General features: G+C 38.4%; 3 protein-coding genes across 3 annotated transcripts; 1 reads left to right on the plus strand and 2 right to left on the minus strand.

The window, feature by feature from the left end:
• Positions 1–6742: 6742 nt before the first annotated feature.
• On the minus strand, positions 6743–8530 carry LOC141673589 (uncharacterized). Its single transcript, XM_074480343.1, has 2 exons — positions 8378–8530; positions 6743–7966 (listed from the first exon to the last, which is right to left on the minus strand). The coding sequence occupies exons 1-2, from the start codon at positions 8528–8530 to the stop codon at positions 6743–6745; spliced, it is 1377 nt and encodes a 458-aa protein (XP_074336444.1).
• A 2623-nt stretch (positions 8531–11153) lies between these two features.
• Positions 11154–11885, plus strand: LOC141673590 (uncharacterized). The gene has a single exon (XM_074480344.1). The coding sequence runs from the start codon at positions 11154–11156 to the stop codon at positions 11883–11885; it is 732 nt and encodes a 243-aa protein (XP_074336445.1).
• A 6487-nt stretch (positions 11886–18372) lies between these two features.
• Positions 18373–19197, minus strand: LOC141673591 (uncharacterized). Its single transcript, XM_074480345.1, has 2 exons — positions 19039–19197; positions 18373–18957 (listed from the first exon to the last, which is right to left on the minus strand). Exons 1-2 carry the CDS (start codon positions 19195–19197, stop codon positions 18373–18375), a joined length of 744 nt encoding a protein of 247 aa, XP_074336446.1.
• Positions 19198–21860: the final 2663 nt, after the last annotated feature.

The following is a 21860-nucleotide window of genomic DNA, read 5'->3' on the forward strand; positions in this document are numbered from 1 at the left end:
GACGACATATGTTTAATGTGGAACCAACCCTGCCCTAGAACCCACTGTCCCACGCAACTTCAGACTTCAGAGACTGCATGCATATCTAGTCTCTAGAATCTTATAATTCAAATCTAATTTTATAGTCATCGTCTTGCTTCGGAGTATGTAAACCACATTAATAAATCATCTCATTAAGAATCAAAATCATTAGATTTAAAGAAATAATCATTAGATCATCTCATTAGTTGAAGCAGTCTGTGGAACATCTTACTATCACTAATATAATAATCAAAATCATTAGAGAGTATAATTACTTTGTATGTACTTCTAGTTTTTAAAGAAATATGATCAATAAAGTTATGGAACATACATTCAAGGATCTAGAAATCAGATTTAAAATTTAGAGTTTCACCAAAATCCTTTATGTTTAACTGCAATAATTTCCCTTTCATTGTTGTTTTACAGGGCCATGGTGGACCTGGAATGAATATAGATATAGCGGTCAGTTTATTCTTGATATTCTTTTAGATATTTTGTTTATCTTTACTCTCCTCTAGGAACTTCTATTAGCTCATTTGTGCAGAATACTTAATACACCCAAATAGTTATTTATACATATATATTACTTCACCACAGATACTCAAACACAAGTTGGGGCCCAAGCACTAGTCTCCACCAACCAATTAGTCTTCCAGTAACTACTGCTGCTCAAAACGTCATGGCAGGATCCCTAGGTAGCCCTCAGATTGCAACTAAAGTGACTCAAATCAGTTCGGAAAATCAACCAGGATTTGGTAATGATCCTTTGACAATGAACCTGTCCAAAATGTCAAGAAACCAACTAATTGACATCATATATGAGCTAATGTGTGTGTTGACATTGTGTATGTTTTTTCAGGAGGAAAGGGAGTATGCTTCAAAACTGTGCTCACAAAAGACCAACCAGTTCCTGGAGTCCCTTAAAGCTGAAGGTGAAGTTGGCAAATTTGAAGTTTAGGGAATGCTATCCCTCCAAATTCTCAACCAGGATGATGTGGCAAATTCAAGTGCAGGTTCGTACAATAAAGTTAATAAATAGGTTATATTCTTAAACCCTGAACTGGGAATTTGAATTGTAATCCATGAAAAGATGCTACTGATGTGCAAATTTATGTAATGAATGAGATGTGTATTTACTTTAGTGATGATTCGGAAGAAAATATGGTATGTATTATGTACGAACATAAAGTTTTTATTAGAAGTTTATTGTTATTATAAAACCTGTTTGGTGGGTGTTACGCCAAACATGTTTTGTAACCTATTATTTAAATATCACGTATTGCAGCTACTGCACATTGACGAGGTCCTTGGAAATGTTGGTTATGCAGGGGAAGCATTCAGATCACCATAAGACAAGAAGTTTAACACTCGACAGCCAGTTAATAAGACGCAGTTGAACAAGAGCCTTTTGGAACAAAGGCCAGGGGATTGGCTATAACAAGAGCTGCAATCCCTTGTATTATTGGTTATGTGTTATTCTTCATAATTTTGTATGGAATTTAGACTCAAGTACTAGATGTAAGGTGATGTAATGGTATAAGATGATTTTGTTTGTGATGTATTAATATTTATTTTGTTAGATTTGATATAGAGAAAAATATGGATGTGAATGCTTTTTTGGCATAATTTTGTGATAATATATGAAAAATGAATCATGATAGTAAAATATGGACTAATATAAAATTTTGCAGTTATATTGCAGATAAATATTGCTAAAAGTTAAAATGCATTACAATAGACAAAAAAAATTGCAGCTAAATGTTGCAATAAATTTACCATGCAACACTTTAATTCAATAAATGTTACAAAAAAATATTGTAGAGGTTTATTGCAACACCATAAATGTGTTACTAAAATAGAAAAAAGTGTTGCAACAAAATGATTATTGTAATAATTTGAAAATGTTGCAATTACTCCAAAAAATGTTGCTACAGGGATCTATTGCAACAGCTGCAAATGTAACGCCGAATTTTAGCAAAAATGTTGCAAAACTTCTATTGTAACATATTTGGGATCTTATACTACACTTTTTTGGTGTTGTAATAGTCCATATATGGTATAGTGACTACAACCTTATATTGACTACCAAGGGTGTTCAAGTATATTCCTATCTTAAACACAAATTAACACATATGCCAATCCTTAGTTATAGTGATTAGGTCTTAATATAGATTTTCTCTTCCAAGTCAACCTAAATTACCACTTCAAGTTCAAGGTTGATCATTCCTTGAAAAGCATTACATACAAATCACTATAAACAATTGTAATGAGCACCATAATAGAGAATGAAGGAGTAATTTATAGCAAATCACAAGAATCCATTACAGGCCTAGAAGCAGAATTAGTTCAACATCAAAACAAAGAGAGATATACACAATGAATACATGGTAACAAGGTTACAATTAAGAAAAGTAAAGAGAATAGAAGATGAAACTCTAGATTTTGATCTTGCTTACACCAATTCTCTTCTTGAATTCTTCCCTGCCTTCTTTCTCCTGTGCTTCTCTCTGTTTTTATGTGTAACTATTCTCCCCCCAATCACATATGTGTCTAATATTTTTGAATCTATTACTACACTGAACTAACTACCCAACATCTAAATTTTATATTATTTTAATTATTTAGTAACAATACAAATAAGTATCCTACATAAAGTAGAATTCTTAAATTAGAAATCTGGGCTGGCTGCTTCTGGCCTTTTTATGGGCAGTTTGGAATGTCAATAAAATCTAAGACCATACTTGAACTAAAAGTCTTCTCGTAAACTTTCGAACGGCACCTGAATCGCTTTATTTCGACATCCGGAGCTCCGGTTATAGCCAAAATAATGAACACCGCGCAAGCTGTCTCGAAAATCCGAAATTTGCTAGAATTTACTTCAAATTTTGTAATTTCAGCAACAATCCATCTATAATAAGAATTCCTTTTTTCTATAATAAAATATGAAAACTAATTAAATAACAATCCAGTTACATGTAAAATCAACTAAAAATATAGAGAAAACATGAGCATAAAGATTATACATCAAATATCTCCACACTTAAATTTTTGCACGTCCTCGGGAAAAGAAAGAAAATAAAAACTACATTCCTAATTTATTATTCCCACTTTCGTAGGAGACACGATTGCATTGAGCCTATGCAATAAGCCTTTAAACCCCTAGGCAGCCCTAGTAGGACGAGTTTTGTCTCGTGAGGGCCTATAGCGAATGTACCCACAAAATCCATCTAGCCTTGTAAACTAATAAAGATGGTAATAAAAATAACTAAGTTTGTTCTACCAAGTAATTGATGCACGCCAATGTAACTCTACACAAACAAGATCACAAATGTTATCTCAACTCAAGTATCAAGGTGTAAATGCAATGTTTTGGTGTCAAATGCACAAGTATTCATATAATTTACCCAAAGAATGCGCAGAAGTACTCAGAAGTCCACGTCAAGTGCAAAATAAAATTAGTAGTCATGCTAAGTATAAAAGAGTACAATATCAAGAAAACTTGAGATATTTCATATCTATGTCAAGTAATACCTCACCTTTCACTTAGAAAAGAATTACGCTCAAGAATAGGTAAAGTGTATCACTAAATTCCATCATATACATAAACACGCTTTACACTTGGCATCGATCCAATTAAAACACAACATGCATGAAAAATGATAAACAAAAGGACTTTGATTCGGGTTGTAATGGGGTTAGGGACACGGTATGTCAGGAAAAGCTAGACAGGGTGAAGTGTCAAAAACTAGTGATTCTCTGTAACTACTCACACAATCTCCCCATATTTGTACCTCATAATTAGTCTAACCTGTGCAAGCACTTACTTCACTTGAGACAACGGATCAAAACCCAAATAACAAGAAATAAAGCAAAAGCTTTCACAATATTATTTTTTAGGCATTTTATATTTTTTTCTTTTCATGGCCATGAATATTTTCTGATTTTTTTTTGCCTTGATTTTTTTTGAGAGCTAAAATAAAGCATTAACATATATACAATCACAATGATCCGGTCTAAAACTCAAAAACAACATGTACTAAGTATAAATCAACCTCAAACTTTCCCACACATTAAAAGTATGACCACAAGTAACATCTCTATCACACCTTATTACTCCCTCCTTACTTCACTAGCCTTTAACAAATAGGGATCAAAATTTATATTAGGCCAAGAGAAGAAATATGTCTAGGCTTGTAATGTGGTGTGTCACCGAATAAACTGATTAAGTTCAGAGGGATACTAATGGAATATATATGCAAGGTTTGTTAAAGTGGGACAATTGGGTTCGACCTAAGTGCCTTTATCATGTTATCAATCATTCAATGCCATGTATATCAAAAAGCGTCTAAGACAAATTCTAGCAATACAAATGCAATGAGGACACACAAGCAACGAATAAGATGCAAAATATATGTATATAGGCTCAAAATCTCACTTGGTGTCAATGATAAAAAGAAATTCCAAGTCACAAGAAATATTTCTTTCTAGTGCACCTATTTGTACTCAAAGCATGTAACCAATACATCTTGCACATACTTTATGTACTTTTAATTACTTAAGCATTCAATGAGTCTATTTGCTTTAACTTTCTAGTACAAGTGTGTGAGCAAGGGCATAATATTACACCTCTCCATAAAAGTATCAATACCATCAAAATCCTCATGGTTCTCCAACCTAGATAAGTGATCAGCAACTTGATTTTCTGAACCCTTCCTATCTTTGATCTCCAAGTCAAATTATTGCAAAAGTAGAACCCATCGAACCAAGCGAGGCTTTGTATCCTTTTTCTCAATCGAATACTTGATAACAGAATGGTCAGTATAGACAATCACCTTGGTACCCACAAGATAAAACCTGAATTTCTCAAAAGCATACAAAACCGTAAGCAATTCTTTTTCAGTAGTTGTGTAATTAAGTTGAGCTTCAGAAAGAGTCTTACTTGCATAGTATATAGAATGAAAGATTTTGTTGTTTCGTTGTCCCAATACCGCTCCAACTGTAAAATCACTAGCATCACACATCAACTCAAAAGGAAGACTCCAATAAGGGGCAATAAAAATCATCAAAGACAAATTTTGTATCTTTTTCAAGTAAACTGCACAAAGGCTTCGAAATTTTTGAGAAGTCCTTAATGAAACGCCTATAAAAGCCGGCATGGCCAAGAAAACTTCTGACTCCTTTAACATAACTTGGTGGAGGAAGCTTTTCGAAAGTCTCCAACTTAGCTCTATCCACCTCTAGGTCTTTACTTGACACTTTATACCCAAGAACAATTCATTCTTGAACCATAAAATGACATTTCTCCCAATTGAGTACTAAATTAGTTTCTTCACATCTTTGCAACACTCGGGCCAAATTCATCAAGCATGAATCAAAAGAATCACTAAGTACAGAAAAATCATCCATGAAAACCTCTACTCCTTGCTCTACCATGTCTGAAAATATAGCCATCATAAATCTTTGAAAAGTAGATGGTGCATTACACAAGCCAAATAATACCCTTCTGAAAGCAAAAATGCCAAAGAGGCATGTAAAAGTAGTCTTCTCTTAATCTTCTGGTGCTATAGCAATTTGATGGTATCCAGAATACCCATCCAAGAAACAATAGGACTCCTTTCCTACCAATCTATCAAGCATCTGATCAATGAATGATAAAGGAAAATGATCTTTCCTTGTGGCTTTGTTTAATTTTCTGTAATCCATGCACACCCTCCATCCCGTGACTGTTCTGGTAGAAATAAACTCATTCTTTTCATTAGCCACAACTTTGATTCCTCCCTTCTTAGGCACACACTAAACCAGACTAACCCATGAACGGTCTGAGATAGGGTATATAATTCCTGCATCTAGCCACTTGATGATCTCCTTCTTCACCACTTCTTTTATAATAGGATTCAGCCTCCTTTAATGCTCAATAATCGGCTTATGATCATCCTCCATTGAGATCTTGTGCATACAAAATTAAGGACTTATGCCTCGAATATAACCAATCTTCTATGCAATAGCTATTTTATATTCCTTCAAGACTCGAAGCAACTTCTCTTCTTGTTCATTTGAAAGAGTGGAAGATATATAATCACTGGAAAAGTAGAGTTTTTTCCAAGAAATGCATACTTCAGATATGCTGGTAGTTGTTTATGATCTAATTCAGGAGGGTCTTCAATAGAAGTCTTAGATGCCTTAAGCTTCTCGGGCATCTCAAAAGACTCAAACTTTTGAAAAGGTCTTTTGTATGTAGGCAATACATCAAGTTCATTAATACATTCAACAATCTCTTCACTAATTTCATCACCTGCTTCTTGTAAAGACAACTCTAAAGCATCCATTGTATGATGCTTCATCATGTGCATATCATCATCACCTGTAATAGCACTCAAAGAAAAATAACTCTCCTCATCATTAGAAACCTTCATGGCCGAAAAAATATTAAATGTCACATGTTCATTCTGCACACGCATAGTCAATTCTCCTTTCTGAACATTAATGATAGTCCTTCCCGTTGCTAAAAATGGTCTACCAAGAAATAAAGGACTTTCTGAATCCTCTTCCATATCAAGCACAATGAAATCAGCGGGAAAGATAAATTTATCCACTTTTACAAGAACATCTTCAACAATACCTCTTGGATATGTCAAAGACCTATCTGCCAATTGCAATCTCACCGATGTAGGCTTCAATTCACCAACTCCCAACTTTGTAAAAATTGAAAGTGGCATCAAAGTCACACTAGCCCCCAAATCACATAAAGCTTTTCCAAGTATTGCGTTCCAATAGTACACGGGATAGTGAAACTTCCCGGATATTTAAGTTTTGGAGGGAGTTTTTTCTGTAAAAATGCACTACACTCCTCGGTTAAAGCCACAGTTTCAAATTCTTCCGATCTTCTCTTTCTTGACAGAATTTCCTTCATGAACTTGACATAACTTGGTATTTGCTCGAATACTTCGGCAAAAGGGATGTTAATTGACAATTTCTTAAAAACATCCAGAAATTTCTGAAATTGCTTGTCTTGCTTTTGTTTTTGTAAACGTTGAGGGAATGGAGGAGGATGATACAATGACTTTTTTGGTGATGATGCAACAATTTGAGAATTTGAGATTGTATTAGGTTTTTCATTCACCTCCTTAGGATCTTCATTAGACCAAGTTTCTTTAGTTACCCTATCATCAACTTTTTTCGTATTTCCCTTAATTTTTTTTCCACACCTCAAAGTGATTGCCTTGCAATGCTCCCTTTTATCATTTTTAGGATTTGGCTCCGTGTCACTAGGTAGTGAACCTTGCGGACGATTGTTGATTGCACTAGCCAATTGACCCACTTGCATTTCCAAAGCTCTCATGGATGCACTTTGACTCTGAATCAAAGCATCGGATTTTTGCATGTATTGAAGAAAAAGATCTTCAGTTGTCTTCTCCATTTCATGTGACCTTTGATTATGTTGGAACCCCGGTGGTGCATTAGGCTTGTATGGCATGTTTGGTCTAGCATTGTTATTCCATGAAAAATTTGGATGATTTCTCCAACCGGGATTGTAGGTATTGGAATATAGATTGTTTTGCTGATTGCTAGAATTTCCCACAAAAATCACTGAACTAGACTGTGCTGCATCATGATAAATCAATGGACATTGTTGAGTTGGATGTCCTTCCCCACACATATCACAAGAAATAGATAAATTTTGAACTTGATGAGGAGGATGAACTTGTTGGTGCCTATCCACTGATAAATATTCAAGCTTTTTATTTAAAGCCTCAAATTGAGAAACCATCTGAGCTGAGAAAGATGTCAAAGGATCAACTTCATACACACCTGCTACTTTTCTTGAACTTGTTCTATCATAAGCCCTGCAATTATTTGAAGTGATATACTCCAAAATCTCAAAAGCATCCTCAGGATATTGGTTGATCAATGAACCTCTAGCTGCTCCATCAACTTGGGTAGCACACTGAATAGTCAAACCATTATAGAATGTACGAATCTTTTGTTGATCAGATAGTCCATAATGTGGACACTTTCACAAAAGGTCTTTAAACCTCTCAGAAGCTTCATAAAGAGACTCCATGTCAAACTGTTAAAAATTCTGAATTTCCTTGATCAATCTTTCAGTCTTTGCTGGAGAAAAGTACTTGTTTAGAAATTTCTCAAAAAGTTGATTCCATGTAGTGATAGAATTATTTGGAAAAGAATCAAGCCACTCCCGTGCTCTCCCATCCAAAGAACGACTAAATAGCCTCAATCTGATGGCTTCTTCAGAGGCACCATTCACCTTAAAATTATCAACAATCTCAAGAAAATTCCTCAAGTGAGCATTCGGATCTTCAGCTGAAAGCTAATTGAACCTGTTGTCCCTAATAGCCTGCATTGTTGCTGAATCAACATGAAAGTTATTTGATGCAATAGTTGTCCTTGCAATACTAGAGTGAATGTCTTCGAATGAAGGCATGATGTACTCCTTAACCTGCCGCCTTCCAGCATTAGGATCCAGAGGATTATTTGCATTTCCAGCCATTGTGGATGACTGATTCCTAGATTTTTTAGCTTTCTTTCTATTTCTTCTTGCAGTTTTCTTAATCTTCAAATCAAGTGGAAGAATTAAAGATGAACCAAGTTTACGCGTACAACGTTAAACTCCTATAAAACAAAGCAAAAGAACATAAACTAACTTGATCTTAAAATTCTAAATAATGTATTGATATTAACAAATAAATACTTAAAAGTAGTCCCCGGCAGCGGCACCAAAATCTTGTTATCGATTTTACAACTCAAATGCAAGTGTACATGTCGTAACAAGTAGTATAAATAATTTATTTTCACATAGACTAATTTTAAGCTGTTAATTACCAAACACCATTCTTTTTCTAATTCAAGTGAAAACAAAATATAAATTATTTACCACTAGTTAATAAACGAACACAAATAAATTTCAATATTAAATTATCTAGGAACATAACTTCATCTTGAGTTCTTCAATAAACTACTCAAATATCTCTATTTTAGTATTCCAATTATTAGTCTAAGGCATCTAACTAATCACAAGGACCTTCCGTATCTTAAGTGATCCTAATTCATTGACTAATTTCCGTATTCCTACGAAGAATTTAAGTTTCTGAACAGCATTAATTACAACCTTATTGACTACCAAGGGTGTCAAGTATATTCCTATCTTAAACACAAATTAACACATATGCCAATCCTTGTTTATAGTGATTATGTCTTAATTTAGATTTTTCCTTCCAAGTCAACCTAAATTACCAATTCAAGTTCAAGGTTAATCATTCCTTGAAAAGCATTACATACAAATCACTATAAACAATTGTAATGAACACCATAATAGAGAATGAAAGAGTAATTTATAGGAAATCATAAGAATCCATTACAGGCCTAGAAGCAGAATTAGTTCAACATCACAATAAAGAGAGATATACACAATGAATACATGGTAACAAGGTTACAATTAAGAAAAGTAAAGAGAAGAGAAGATAAAACTCTAGATTTTGATCTTGCTTCACCAACTCTCCTCTTGAATTCTTTCCTGCCTTCTTTCTCCTGTGCTTCTCTCTGTTTTTGTGTGTAACTGTTCTCCCCCAGTCACGTACGTGTCTAATATTTTTGAATCTATTCCCACACTGAACTAACTGCCCAACATCTAAATATTATATTATTTTAATTATTTAGTAACAATACAAATAAGTATCCTACATAAAGTAGAATTCTTAAATTAATAGAAATCTGGACTGGCTTTTTCTGGCCTTTTTATGGGCAGTTTGGAAGGTCAATAAAATCTGAGACCATACTTGAATTAAAGATATTCTCTTAAGCTTTCCAACGGCACCTGAATCGCCTCATTTCGATATCGGGAGCTCCGGTTATAGCCAAAACAATAAACACCGCGCAAACTGTCCCGAAAATCCGAAATTTGCTAGAATTTACTTCAAATTTTGTAATTTCAGCAACATTCCATCTATAATAAGAATTCCTTTTTTTCTATATTAAAACATGAAAACTAATTAAATAATAATCCAATTACATGCAAAATCGACTAAAAATATAGTGAAAACATGATCATAAAGATTATACATCAAATAACTAAAAAAGAGCCTATACAATCCCATCATCTCTTCGTCCTTGAACAACATTACCCTTCTTTTTAACAACATGAACAAGTCACAACAAATCGAACTTAACAATTTTGATAGCAGTGACAAGACCCAATAAAAATGTCACCACAAATATCTAACATTCTTTTAAACCATGTTATCAAGATCACATCACTTGCAAATCTCATCAATCGACTTTCGCGTAAAATTGTAAACATAAAGATGGTTCATTAACTTGAAAAATTCTTTAATTTTCAGGTCATTTTAGCAAACAAGTACCAATTTATCCTACATGTTAAGAAATGCAGTGAATTACCCCCATTGATTTCAACTGAATACATATAAAACTGAACCTACTGTTTAAGGTATTAACTACTAGAAGTCTATTTCATCTATTTCAGAAGAGAAAACAATTGCAGCTCCAGAAGTCTGATCTCCTGGAAAAGAACTCCAATAAAGACAGGTCCCTGTGACACAGAAATGGGGTATTAGAAAAATTCCAAGTCAGACCAGAATTTAACAAGTTATTGTTAAATCAGAAGTAAGATAACAAGAAACTACAAAGTTGAAAACATAGAAATCAACAAATTGACCTCCTAAATACTAAGTAAGTTCTAGTTAGGCTTATATCAGAGCCATTTTTCTAAAAACATAGAAATCAACTTAAAACATAGCAATAAACCAAAAAGAACCCGCCTAGACAATCTCAACTACATCTTCTTAAAACGTTTCACATTGTGAAGTTCAACATTGTACACGAGTAACAACACATAAATGCCTAAATGTGGTAATAGTAATACCAACATGCCATAAGATCCCCACTAATATCCTTTAAATATGTTAAATATATGATCCTATTGGGACCTTCCTCTAACACCTTAAGGTTTTAGATGAGCTGGTTACTCAACATGGTATCAGAGCCAGAGAGCTCCTGAGAAAAACTTTAACTTGATCCCCAAGCTCTGAGACTGTGTCTTTATCTCAGTTATTTCTCTTTCAGATCTACTTTTAAAAATAAACTCTTTTCTTACAAAAATGGCATCTTCAAGCACCAATACTACATCAGGTCAGATGACCTTTCAAGAAATGTTAAACCCACTTTTTCTACACCCATCTAATAACCCCAACTCTATAGTTGTTGACAAAATTCAAGGATCTGCAGATTATAGATCTTGGTGCAGATCGATGGAGATCAATCTCGCCTCGAAACGAAAACTTGGTTTTGTGACTGGAACAGTGAGCAGACCTACTGATGATGAAGTCAAAGCAGACATGTGGGACACCTGCAACCATATGGTAATAGCTTGGATAACTCATAATGTTTCACCTCTTATTAAAAAGTCTGTTATGTATATGACCTCTGCTCATGCTATCTGGAAAAATTTAGAAACTCGTTTTGCACTCACAAACGGATCTAGAAAGTACAGGTTAAATAAAGATCTGTATGATGTTAGACAAAATATGTCTTCTGTGAATGATTATTACACATCAATGAAGTCATTGTGGGTTGAATTATATACCCTAAATGTGTTACCAACTGTAACTGGTCCTACTGTTGAAGTGGTAAAATTACTTGAAGCTATTGAAAATCAAAAAGAGGAATCAAGGTTGTTTCAATTTTTAAATGGAATTGATGAAACTTATGCTGCTCAGAGGAGTCAATTATTGCTGTCAAACCCTCTGCCTTCTGTCGAAACTGCAGCAGCTGCCTTAATACAGGAAGAAGCTCAAAGAGAGTTATTGCTCAAACCAAGTGGAGACACATAGGTCATGGCTATGTATAGCAAATCACAAAATGTCAAAGGACCTCCATAGTGCACTTATTGTGGCATGAAAGGCCATTCTTCTGAAAGATGTTGGACAATGATTGGATACATGTCATGGCATCCAAAATTTAAGGGCAATTCTATAATGAGAACTAATCCGGACTTTCTTTTCTCTCCAATCAATGTCAATCTGTGATTGAATATTTATCATCATATTATCATTGTTCTCATGGTATCAGAGCTTAGGCTGGCGGGAGAACTAAGGTTCGATTCCCAGCCACCCCCCAACTTTCTCACAATTTATTGTGGACACTAAAGGCAATTATTCCCCAAAGATGGGCGCCGGTGTTCCACTCTTCGACCCATAAATGGGCTTTCGAGTGAGGGAGAGTGTTAAATATATGATCCTATTGGGACCTTACTCTAACACCTTAAGGTTTTAGATGAGCTGGTTACTCCACAAAATCTCATCAGTCGAAATAAGAGGCTTTTATGTTATATGAATATATGGTAACTTATGATGTAAGTTTCTAAGAAACATTATCTAAATCTTAGATGAAAATGTAAACTGGCTGAAAACTTAACACTAATAACAAAACCTAAACATCTTCTATCATTATATGGATAGAGCATACTAATAATTGGCCTACAATATGAGAAACTCACTTGCAGATGAAAATTCCAGGTGACACTTGTTCAGGTGAAATTGAAATGGGGGTACTTAGTGACAAATCCAAAGTCAAACCAGAATTCTTAAAAAAATGAGAACAAGCTGGAAAGTTGAAAGGAAGTAAATGGTTCATCTACTCTGGGTACTACAATAATATAACACAACAACATAGTTATCTATACTATCAGTTGCACAGAATGTACTCCAAAATAGAAAATTTAGCAAAGTAATTTCCAATATATAACACAATGACATAATTATCTGCTACTATCACTGAGAAAAGCTTTACCAACACCACAAAGCCATTTACACATCCACTAAGAAGAAAACGCCATATTCATAGCGGGTTCAAGAAATGTTATGCAAATATGTTAATACACATGAAGGGATTACAGGTAGCAGAATATTGCAATATCGAAAGTACAAGCAAGAAGAAACCGGAAATGACAATTACCATAAAAAAAATTAGCATAAGATTCAAAACTGTAAAGTTTTACATTCTATCTGAACTCAGAGGCCAAATATACAAATTTAAAAATAAAAAAATGTAACTTTAAGATTTTATTTTAAAAAAATGTCATCTTACCATTTATTCCATGTTCTTAGTTTACCATTAAGCAATGTTTTATAAGCACCTAACCCGGTGTAAAAGGAACTTGTTAGATATGTTCAACATGTGTAGAAGCACTCACTACAGTAATAAACATTGTGTTGCTGGTTCTCATCTATTAAGATAAATTTTAAAAAATATGTATTCTTGTCATGCAGATAGCATATAAAGGTTCAAGGCATGCTATGCAAATATGTTAATGTACAAAAGGATTCACAGATAGCTGAATAATGCAATACCAGGTTACAAGGCAAATCTTTATAACAATATTGAGTGAACACTTTGAAACTAAATGAAACTAAGCATGGTAACTCAAGTAGAAGCCTGATACATAAATTTACAATAAAAAAATGCAAGGACGGAGAACTTTTTCCATTTGATGGATCAATCATGTTCCTGGATCAGATAGAGTCCACCAAACAAATAAATTTACACCGCATGATAACTCTATTTCTTCCCGGGTCTTCTCCTCTCTCACGCAAGATAGGGCCCCGTCCATGCGGCAGACGATGTGTGGTTAACCTGTTAGGTAGAGGACTCTGCAAAATAGAACCGGAGGAGGGTCATGTCCCCGTGGCAACTCCGGCGTGAGAATAAGAATGGGGTTTTCTTGAAGAAGAAAAAGAGGGAAGAAGGAGTTATTCAAAATATGTATAGTGGTGTGTGTATAGGTGTGTAGCAGTCAAAATATTTTTCAACCCCTAAAACCCTCTTTTTGGGCCTTTTATAGGCCCCAAGATTTAGGATTTTGGGGGTTTGTACCTCTTCATCCTATCCCTTGATCATTCTTGGTTGGTGAGTGATTAGATGATTTGGATTGACTGTGGGGTCGGGTGTCCTTCTTCCACCAGTGTTGTCTTGGGATCCTTATATGTGGACGGTTGGGATGCAATTGTTCCATTTTGGGTAACATGAGACAGTTGACATTTTTGTCCTGTGTCCCGTGGCCTGGGGACCACCCCAGTTTGGGCCTGGGGTGTTCTCTATCTGGGCTTTTGCTTTCTTATTTGGGCTTGATTATTTATGACCTATCATTTGCCTCCCACTCCCTTATGTGGGTTTTCCCGGATGGGGGAGTAGTCTTCTTTCTCAGAGCGTGTGTTATGAGCTGCGTGATTCAGAAATTTGTTTGCATTTTTTCTTTGATATGTGGCCCCTAACCCCGGGGTGTTTGTTAGATATAAATCCCCGGGGTTGTGTTTGGGTAGGCCTTTTGGTTTTTGTCACTTAAATTTTTTTTTGCATTTTTCCTTTGATTTGTGGCCCCTAACCCGGGGGTGTTGTTGGATACAAGTCCCCGAGGTTGTGTTTGGGTAGGCCTTTTGGTTTTTGTCACTTGAATTTTTTTTTGCATTTTTTCTTTGACTTGTGGCCCCTAACCCCGGGGTGTTGTTGGATACAAGTCTCCGGGGTTGTGTTTGGGTAGGCCATACGATTGGGCTGCTGGGTACAGATGTGACAGGTGCACAGTATTTTGGCGTTTTCCCCGGAGTGTCAGACGACGGTTGAGTTTCCTGTAGGAATATATGTATATGTATGTGTATATATACGAAACGTTTCAGTTTTTTTTTCCTTTTTTCTCCTCAAAATCCGCGCCTGTTGAATAATTACAGCGATGTAATCATTAACTGCAGTGGTTATTTTCTGGACGCTCAGGATTGTGCCACGTGTCTACATCCAACGAGCACGATCGTATGGCAGTTGAGTGGGTTATTACCTCATTTGTGCCTATGAATACCCCTCCTTTGCCATTTCTTTTTTCTTTACGTAATTACAAAAATCAAACACTCTCTGCAACTTTTCTTCAAGGCAAATTTGGGAGCTTTTCTCTTTGAAGCCACCTTATTTCTCCTGCCTTCTTGTAAGCTTTCAAACTTTTCTTTGCATTTTTGCTTTCTCGTGATTGTTAATGAATATTCGTAGTCTGAGTTTTTCGAATGCATGTGTGTCCAACATCCGAATTAGTTTACTTTTGTTGTGTTGAGTTTTGGTGAATTGAATGTGGATTTGATGTCGTTCGTCGTTGAGAGTTCTAGGCTTTGTTTTCATAAAAAAACGATCGATATTTATAGAGAACTGGGTTTGTTTTGGTTTATGCACATGTACAAATAAGAGGTTTGATTTATGCAAGAAACTGGGTTTGTTTTTGTTGTTCGTGACTGTTCATGGTTTTTATTTGTAAGCATATATATGTATGTATATACTGTAGGATATATCTTGGTGTTTCGATTCTTAGGTTAACTGTTTCCAAGTAGCTTTCTGTTTTTCTTTTTCTCCTTTTTCTTTCCTTTTCGAAATGGCATAGACTCCGGGGTTATATGGTTAGGAGAGGAAAAGTGAAACAACTAGCTAACCTTAAGCGTAGGCCCGACCGTCCTCACTTCGGACTTCCTGACCATTCCTCTAGTGATTCTTCTCCGGAACCCGATAGTATGCCTCCCTGTCGCCAACCCGTAGTTGAGGAGTTTCCCACCTTCCTTTTGAATCTGGGGCAGACTATGGGTAGAAGAGATGGGTCTTGGGTAGACATAGACCACTACTTTGTTCAGACCCGAGAGAACAGTCCCCCGCATGATTACTATTTCAGGGACCTTTCTGATGCTTATAGGCCCGGGGCGAAGGAGCCTTACGATGGAGCACGTATGGATGAGCTTTTGTATAACGCTCCCGGGACTAATTATGTTCCAGCTCCCCGTCACCCCAACCTTTCTGAATATATCTTCAAAAAATAGATGACCTGGTGAAAGTTGTGTTTCACTTCGGGGATAATATGGAGTGGAGGTGGCCCGAGCCTCACGAGAGGGTTTACCATTGGGTAGCTATTCCTTTAGAGCATCCATGAGGCCAAACCTTCACTAGTTCATCAAGTCTTTATATCGTGATGCTACGGAATACCCTTTACTCAGTTGGCCCCAAACTCTGTTAAGTGGGTTTCTTGGTTTCTTGCATGTTGTCATGTGAAGAAGTATCTGCCTACCTTCAAGCTCTTCCACTACCTCTTTAAGATTAAGAAATCCACCCTACCTCCCATGTTTGAGTTCACATTCAACATAGATGGTTGCGGGTTTCCTGCTGATGCCAAGAGTGCACCTGTCTTTATGTTGAATTCGCTGCGGGATTGGCACCAGGAGTTCAACTTCGTTCGGGGTGGGGACCTGGAGTTTATGCCTGTGTATAAAACTGCTTTAAAAAATAACAGGTTCCCAACCGAGCGGCTCGGTGGAGCTGCCCTGACGAAGATGTACGACTTTGTGATGGCTTTGGGTTCCCAGTGGACTCGGGATACTTTTTTAGATAACTAAACGTTGTATAGTGTTGGCTGTAAGTGCTATATTCTGTATTGTTTTTCTTGTATTTTTTCTTGACATATATTCGTGTTCCGATCTCTTCTTCCTGAACTGTTGTTTCCTTGTGTAGGGCTCCCATTGCTCGACCCTTTCGCAGCAGTTCAAGGATTTGGCTGGTAGGTTCAAGAAGATCGGTGGTGCTGTTCAGCTGGACTCGGGGAAGAAGAAGGTTGGTGCTGGTAGTGGTTCGCAGGCCCGGGATGCTGGTTCTTCGGGGAACAGTGTAAGGCAGACTATTCCGGTGGTTACTACGCCTATTATTCCGGAGCCCGAGGAGGTGGAGGTGTTGGAGTTGGAGGAAGAGGGGGTTGGTGCGTTAAACCCTCGCAAGAGGAAGGCCGCGAAAGATGGTGTTGGTGGCTCCGGAACTCCCCAGCATAGGAGAGTGGCTGCTTCAGGGCTCAGGCCCTTCTGAAGAGGAGAGCCAAAAACTGGTGGAGGAGGATGCCCTGAAGAACCTCTTGGACCGGATGACTCTTGACAATCACTGGAATGAGATGTTTGACAACTATGCCTCCCCTTCTGATTTTGAGTGCTATGCCAAGGAGGATCTGGATACTTTCCTTGATCACCTTGTTCGGGATGTTTCAGAGGTAAGAGTATTCCCTTATCGTCTTTTCTCTTTTTCCCTTTGCACCAGTACTGAGTCTTTTTTATTTCTTTTCAGGCTAACGCTCGGATCAGTGGTTGCTCTACCATCCTTCATAATTACCGTATAAGGGAGGATAAGAATAAGGTTACGGTGAAGGAGTTGGATGGTGGAGAACTTGAAGAAAGAGCTTACTTCCAGGCCCCGGGCGGAGGAGGTCCTTGAATCCTTCCTGGGTACTCCAGCCTACTACGAGGAGCTCAACAACAAGATATTTGAGAAGGTCAACATCTGCTGGGACATTGCTTCTTCTTACCTGGCTAAGAATTCGGGCGGTGATATGGACGGGTTCATAGAGCTGTACCTCGCAGAAGAGCTCCGTCGTGAGGAAGCCAAAACTGCTGTAGAGGGCACCTCCGGGGCGCAGCCATCTCCTCCACCCAAAGATGTCTGCGAGAAGACTCCTCCCCCTCCCGAGAACTGAAGAGTGAAGATCCAGGCTTCGTGCCTTGTAATTTGTTTTCTCAGTTTGTTATTATTCCAGACTTAGCCCTTGTGGCTTTTAAACTTGTTATTTAAATTTCGTATGACTCTGGTTTGGATTTGGTTCGGGGCTTGTTTTTCCCTGGGTAAGCATGTAAATATATTTCCCTTTCTGTATTTGGTTTTTGCTATTCTTTGTTAAATTTTTTCTAAGTACACTTGGTTGTGTATCATCCCCGGGATGGGCTTAGAACTTTTAACAATATAAAGAATTTTCTGTACACATGGTTTGTGTATTGGTCCCCGGGATGGGGTTTAAAATTTTAACTTAGTAAAATTTTTCTAAGTACACATGGTTTGTGTATTGGTCCTTGAGATGGGGCTTAAAATTTTAACTGAGTAAAATTTTTCTAAGTACACATGGTTTGTGTATTGGTTCCCGGACGGGGCTTAAAATTTTGAGTAAAATTTTTCTAAGTACACATGGTTTGTGTATTGGTCCCCGGGATGGGGTTTAAAATTTTAACTGAGTAAAATTTTTCTAAGTATACATGGTTTGTGTATTGGTCCCCGGGATGGGGTTTTGAAATTTTTCTACCTTACTGAAATTTTTCTGAGTTGTATGGCGACAATAATCAAACGACATCATAAAATTACCTTGAGCAAGAAAAGTTTTTCATTTAAATCAAAATTGAGCAAAAATTAAATTCTGGGGTGTATGAGGAGAGTGTTTACATCAAGTTATCATAACATAAAAGTAGAAGTGACCCAGGAATGTGCACCTTGCCCTTACTGGTAAAACTTCCTCAGGCGGGCTCCGTGCCAAGTATTTGGGACTTCGGACCCGCTGAGATAGCTTAGCTTGTAGGTCCCTGGGCGGAGCACTTCCTTAACCATATAGGACCCTTCCCAATTGGGTTGTAGCTTCCCTTGGTTGGTTGGGTCCGAAGCCTCGGTGTGCCGAAGTACCAAATCTCCCATTTCATACTCTCTGATTTTTTCTTTTTTGGCGAAGTAGAGCTTTGTCTTTTCTTTATAGCTTTCCATCATTTTTACAGCCCGATCTCTTACTTCGTCCATGAGCTCCAGGTTGGTCTTGAGGCCTTCAATGTTTAAGACTTCGTCAAAATTGACCACTCTGTGGGAGGGGGATCTGATTTCCACCGGTAGTCGGGCCTTACTGCCGTAGGCGAGCTTAAATGGAGTTTCACCGGTTCCAGTCCGGGAGGTGGTTCTGTAAGACCATAAGACCTTCGGGAGCTCGTCTGGCCAGTTCTTCTTAGACTCTTCCAACCTCTTTTCCAAGTCTCGGAGTATGGTCCTGTTGGTGACCTCTACTTGTCCATTTCCTTGTGGATGGGCTATAAACGCTTTCTAATGCTTTATCCTGAGCTCTTTCAAATATGCTTCAAAATCTGAACCAACAAACTGCGGCCCGTTATCTGAGAGCAGAACCATTGAAATCCCAAATCTCATCACAATTGAATCCATGAATTTGATGCAGTCTTGATGATTGATGGTTCTCATGGCCTTGGCTTCTGCCCACTTAGTCATATAATCAATTGACACCAACACGTAATGCAGATCTCCTTTTGCCCGGGGAAAAGGACCCATGATGTCGATTCCCCAGACAGCGAATGGGACCGGGGATAGCACTGACCCTGGAAGGATGGACTTTGTTTCAGAACATTGCTAAACTTTTGGCATTTGCTGCACTTCTTCACATATGCGACTACGTCTGCGTGGATATTGGGCCAATAGTAACCTTGTCTGATGACTTTGTAGGCTATTGCTTTGGCAGCTAGGTGATCTCCGTAGATTCTTTCGTGTACCTCCCGCAGACAATAATCTGCCTAATCTGAGTCAACACATTTGAGAGTGGGTGCAGAGAAGGTTCTCCTATATAGCTGATTATCTTCCAGAAAGAATTGGGCAGCCTTATACTTGAGGTAGCGTGCTTTGTTCTGATCCTCTGGTAGGGTCCCGTCTTTCAAATAAGCTATGTAAGGAGTCATCCAGTTATCCGGGCTACTGATGCACAAGACTTCGGGCCGTTCGGTGCTGGGTGCTCCGAGCTCCTCTTAGTGGACTGAACTGCTTAGATCTGAAGTATTCTGGACGAGCTTAGATAGCCCATCTGCTTTGGAGTTTTCTTCTCTGTTTATCTGCCGAATGGTTGAGTCCGGGATGGTTTCTAGGATAACTCTCACCATTTCCTGATATTGCGCCAGCTTTGGATCTTTCGCAATATATTCTCCGTTGGTTTGCCTTATCACAATTTGGGAATCACTATAGATGATTAAGCATTTTACCCCGAGGGATTTGGCTAATCTGAGTCCGGAGAGTAGTGCTTCATATTCAACTTGGTTGTTCGTTGTTTTGAAAGCGAAGGTTATGGCTTGCTGAATTGTGAATCCATCTGGGCTGGAGAGGATCAAGCCAGCTCCGGACCTCTCGGCTGTCGCCGAGATATCGACGTATAATGTCCATGAATTATCGCTGCTAGTCTCCTTCTCTTCCCCGGATTGTACTGCTGGCACCTCTGGGACTTCGGGGAAGGTGCATTTTATGACAAATTCGGCCAACGCCTGGGCTTTTATCGTTGTTCGTGGCACAAACTTGATGTTGAACTGGCTTAATTCAATGACCCAATTGACCAGCCTTCCGGACGCGTCTGGCTTGTGGATGATCTTTCTGAGCTGCTGATCTGTGACCACTCTAATTTCTCGGCCTTGGAAATATTATCTTAACTTCCTGCTAGAGTGCACGAAGGCCAAGGAGAATTTTTCCAAGTTTGGGTACCGAGTCTCGACATCCTTGAGGACTTGGCTGACATAGTAGATGGGGCTCTCGATTCCCCCTTCCTCCCGGATTAGAGCCGAAGAGACGGCTCTGGGGCCAGCGGCGATGTAGAGAGACAAAGGCTCTCCGGGCTTCACTTTCGATAGTACCGGGGGGTTCATCAAGTGTTGTTTGACTTCTTCAAAAGCTGTGTGGAATTCCGGAGTCCAATCTACCAATTTCTTATTCCGGGCGCATTTTAGTAGTTCGAAGAATGGGAGGCATCTTTCCACAAGCTTTGGGATGAACCTGCGTAGGGCCGCTAGGCATCCTACCAACTTCTGGATGTCCTTCTGAGTGCGGGGTATCTTTATCTCCATTATGGCATTGATTTTCTCTGGGTTTGCTTCTGTTCCTCTTTCGCTGACCAGGAAGCCCAGGAATTTGCCTGAAAGTACCCCGAAAGCGCATTTCTCCGGGTTCAGCTTCATGGTGTACCTCCTCAAGTTGTCAAAACACTCTTTGAGGTCCTTGATGTGATCCGGGACCATGAGTGACTTGGAGATCATGTCGTCTACATTGGATTCCATATTCCTCCCTAATTGGCTCTTGAAGATTGTGTTCATCATTTTTTGGTTGGTCGTTCCGGCATTGGTGAGCCCGAAGGGCATCATGATGAAGGCGTAGACTGCCCGATAAGTGATGAAGGATGTTTTGGCGATGTCTTCAGGATTCATCCAGACTTGGTTATACCCTGAGAAGGCGTCCATAAAGCTGAGCATGGTGTGCCCCGAATTTGCGTCGATTAGCTGATCAATGTTGGGGAGGGGATAAGAATCTTTTGGACATGCAGCGTTGAGGCTTGTGCAATCGACACACATTCTCCGCTTCCCATTCGGCTTCTTGACTATCACTATATTGGCAAGCCAATCGGGGTACTTGATTTCATTGATGATGTCGGCCTTGAGCAACTTTTCTACCTCTTCGTCTATAGCCAGTTGTCGCTTCGGGGCGAAGTTTCTCTTCTTCTGTTTGATCGGCCTCTTCCGCGGGTCCACATCCAGACTGTGCATCTCCACAAATTGGTCTATCCCGGGCATATCTTCTGGCGTCCATGCGAACACGTCCATATATTCTTTTAGCAACATGATGAGCTCTTCTTGGAAGGACGTTTCTAAGCCTTTTCCAAATTTCAACTTTCGGGTGGGGTCCCCGGGCTCCAACTCTATCTCTATAGTTTGTGCAATAGGCTCCACTTTGGTTTTTTCCTTTATCTCCACAAATTTCTGTATCCGGGCATCAGCGTTGGTTACGCCGTACCCCGAATCCTCTATTACGTTAACGTCCAACCTTAGCCTTTTGCTGAGATGTTCATGATGTTTCTTGCGGCTTTGGCCTTTGGGTAAGGCCATTGCCTTCTTCCTGTTTTCAGTTTCGGTTTCTGCCAATACTAGAGCCTGCCCGTAGCATCTTCCAGATACGTCCCGGTTCCCTTT

The sequence above is a fragment of the Apium graveolens genome, chromosome 7, assembly GCF_009905375.1.
Source record: "Apium graveolens cultivar Ventura chromosome 7, ASM990537v1, whole genome shotgun sequence".
Taxonomy (NCBI): Eukaryota; Viridiplantae; Streptophyta; class Magnoliopsida; order Apiales; family Apiaceae; genus Apium; species Apium graveolens.

Excerpts from the sequence above, each read along its gene's own strand:
- LOC141673589 (XM_074480343.1), bottom strand. The coding sequence starts at position 8,530 with ATGGCTGGAAATGCAAATAATCCTCTGGATCCTAATGCTGGAAGGCGG. Across the intron at positions 7,967-8,377 it reads TTGATTCAGCAACAATGCAG|TGTGCTACCCAAGTTGATGG; the intron begins GCTATTAGGGAC and ends TTGACTATTCAG.
- LOC141673590 (XM_074480344.1), top strand. The coding sequence starts at position 11,154 with ATGGCATCTTCAAGCACCAATACTACATCAGGTCAGATGACCTTTCAA.
- LOC141673591 (XM_074480345.1), bottom strand. The coding sequence starts at position 19,197 with ATGGGTCCTTTTCCCCGGGCAAAAGGAGATCTGCATTACGTGTTGGTG. Across the intron at positions 18,958-19,038 it reads TGAGATTTGGGATTTCAATG|AAAGCGTTTATAGCCCATCC; the intron begins GTTCTGCTCTCA and ends ATAAAGCATTAG.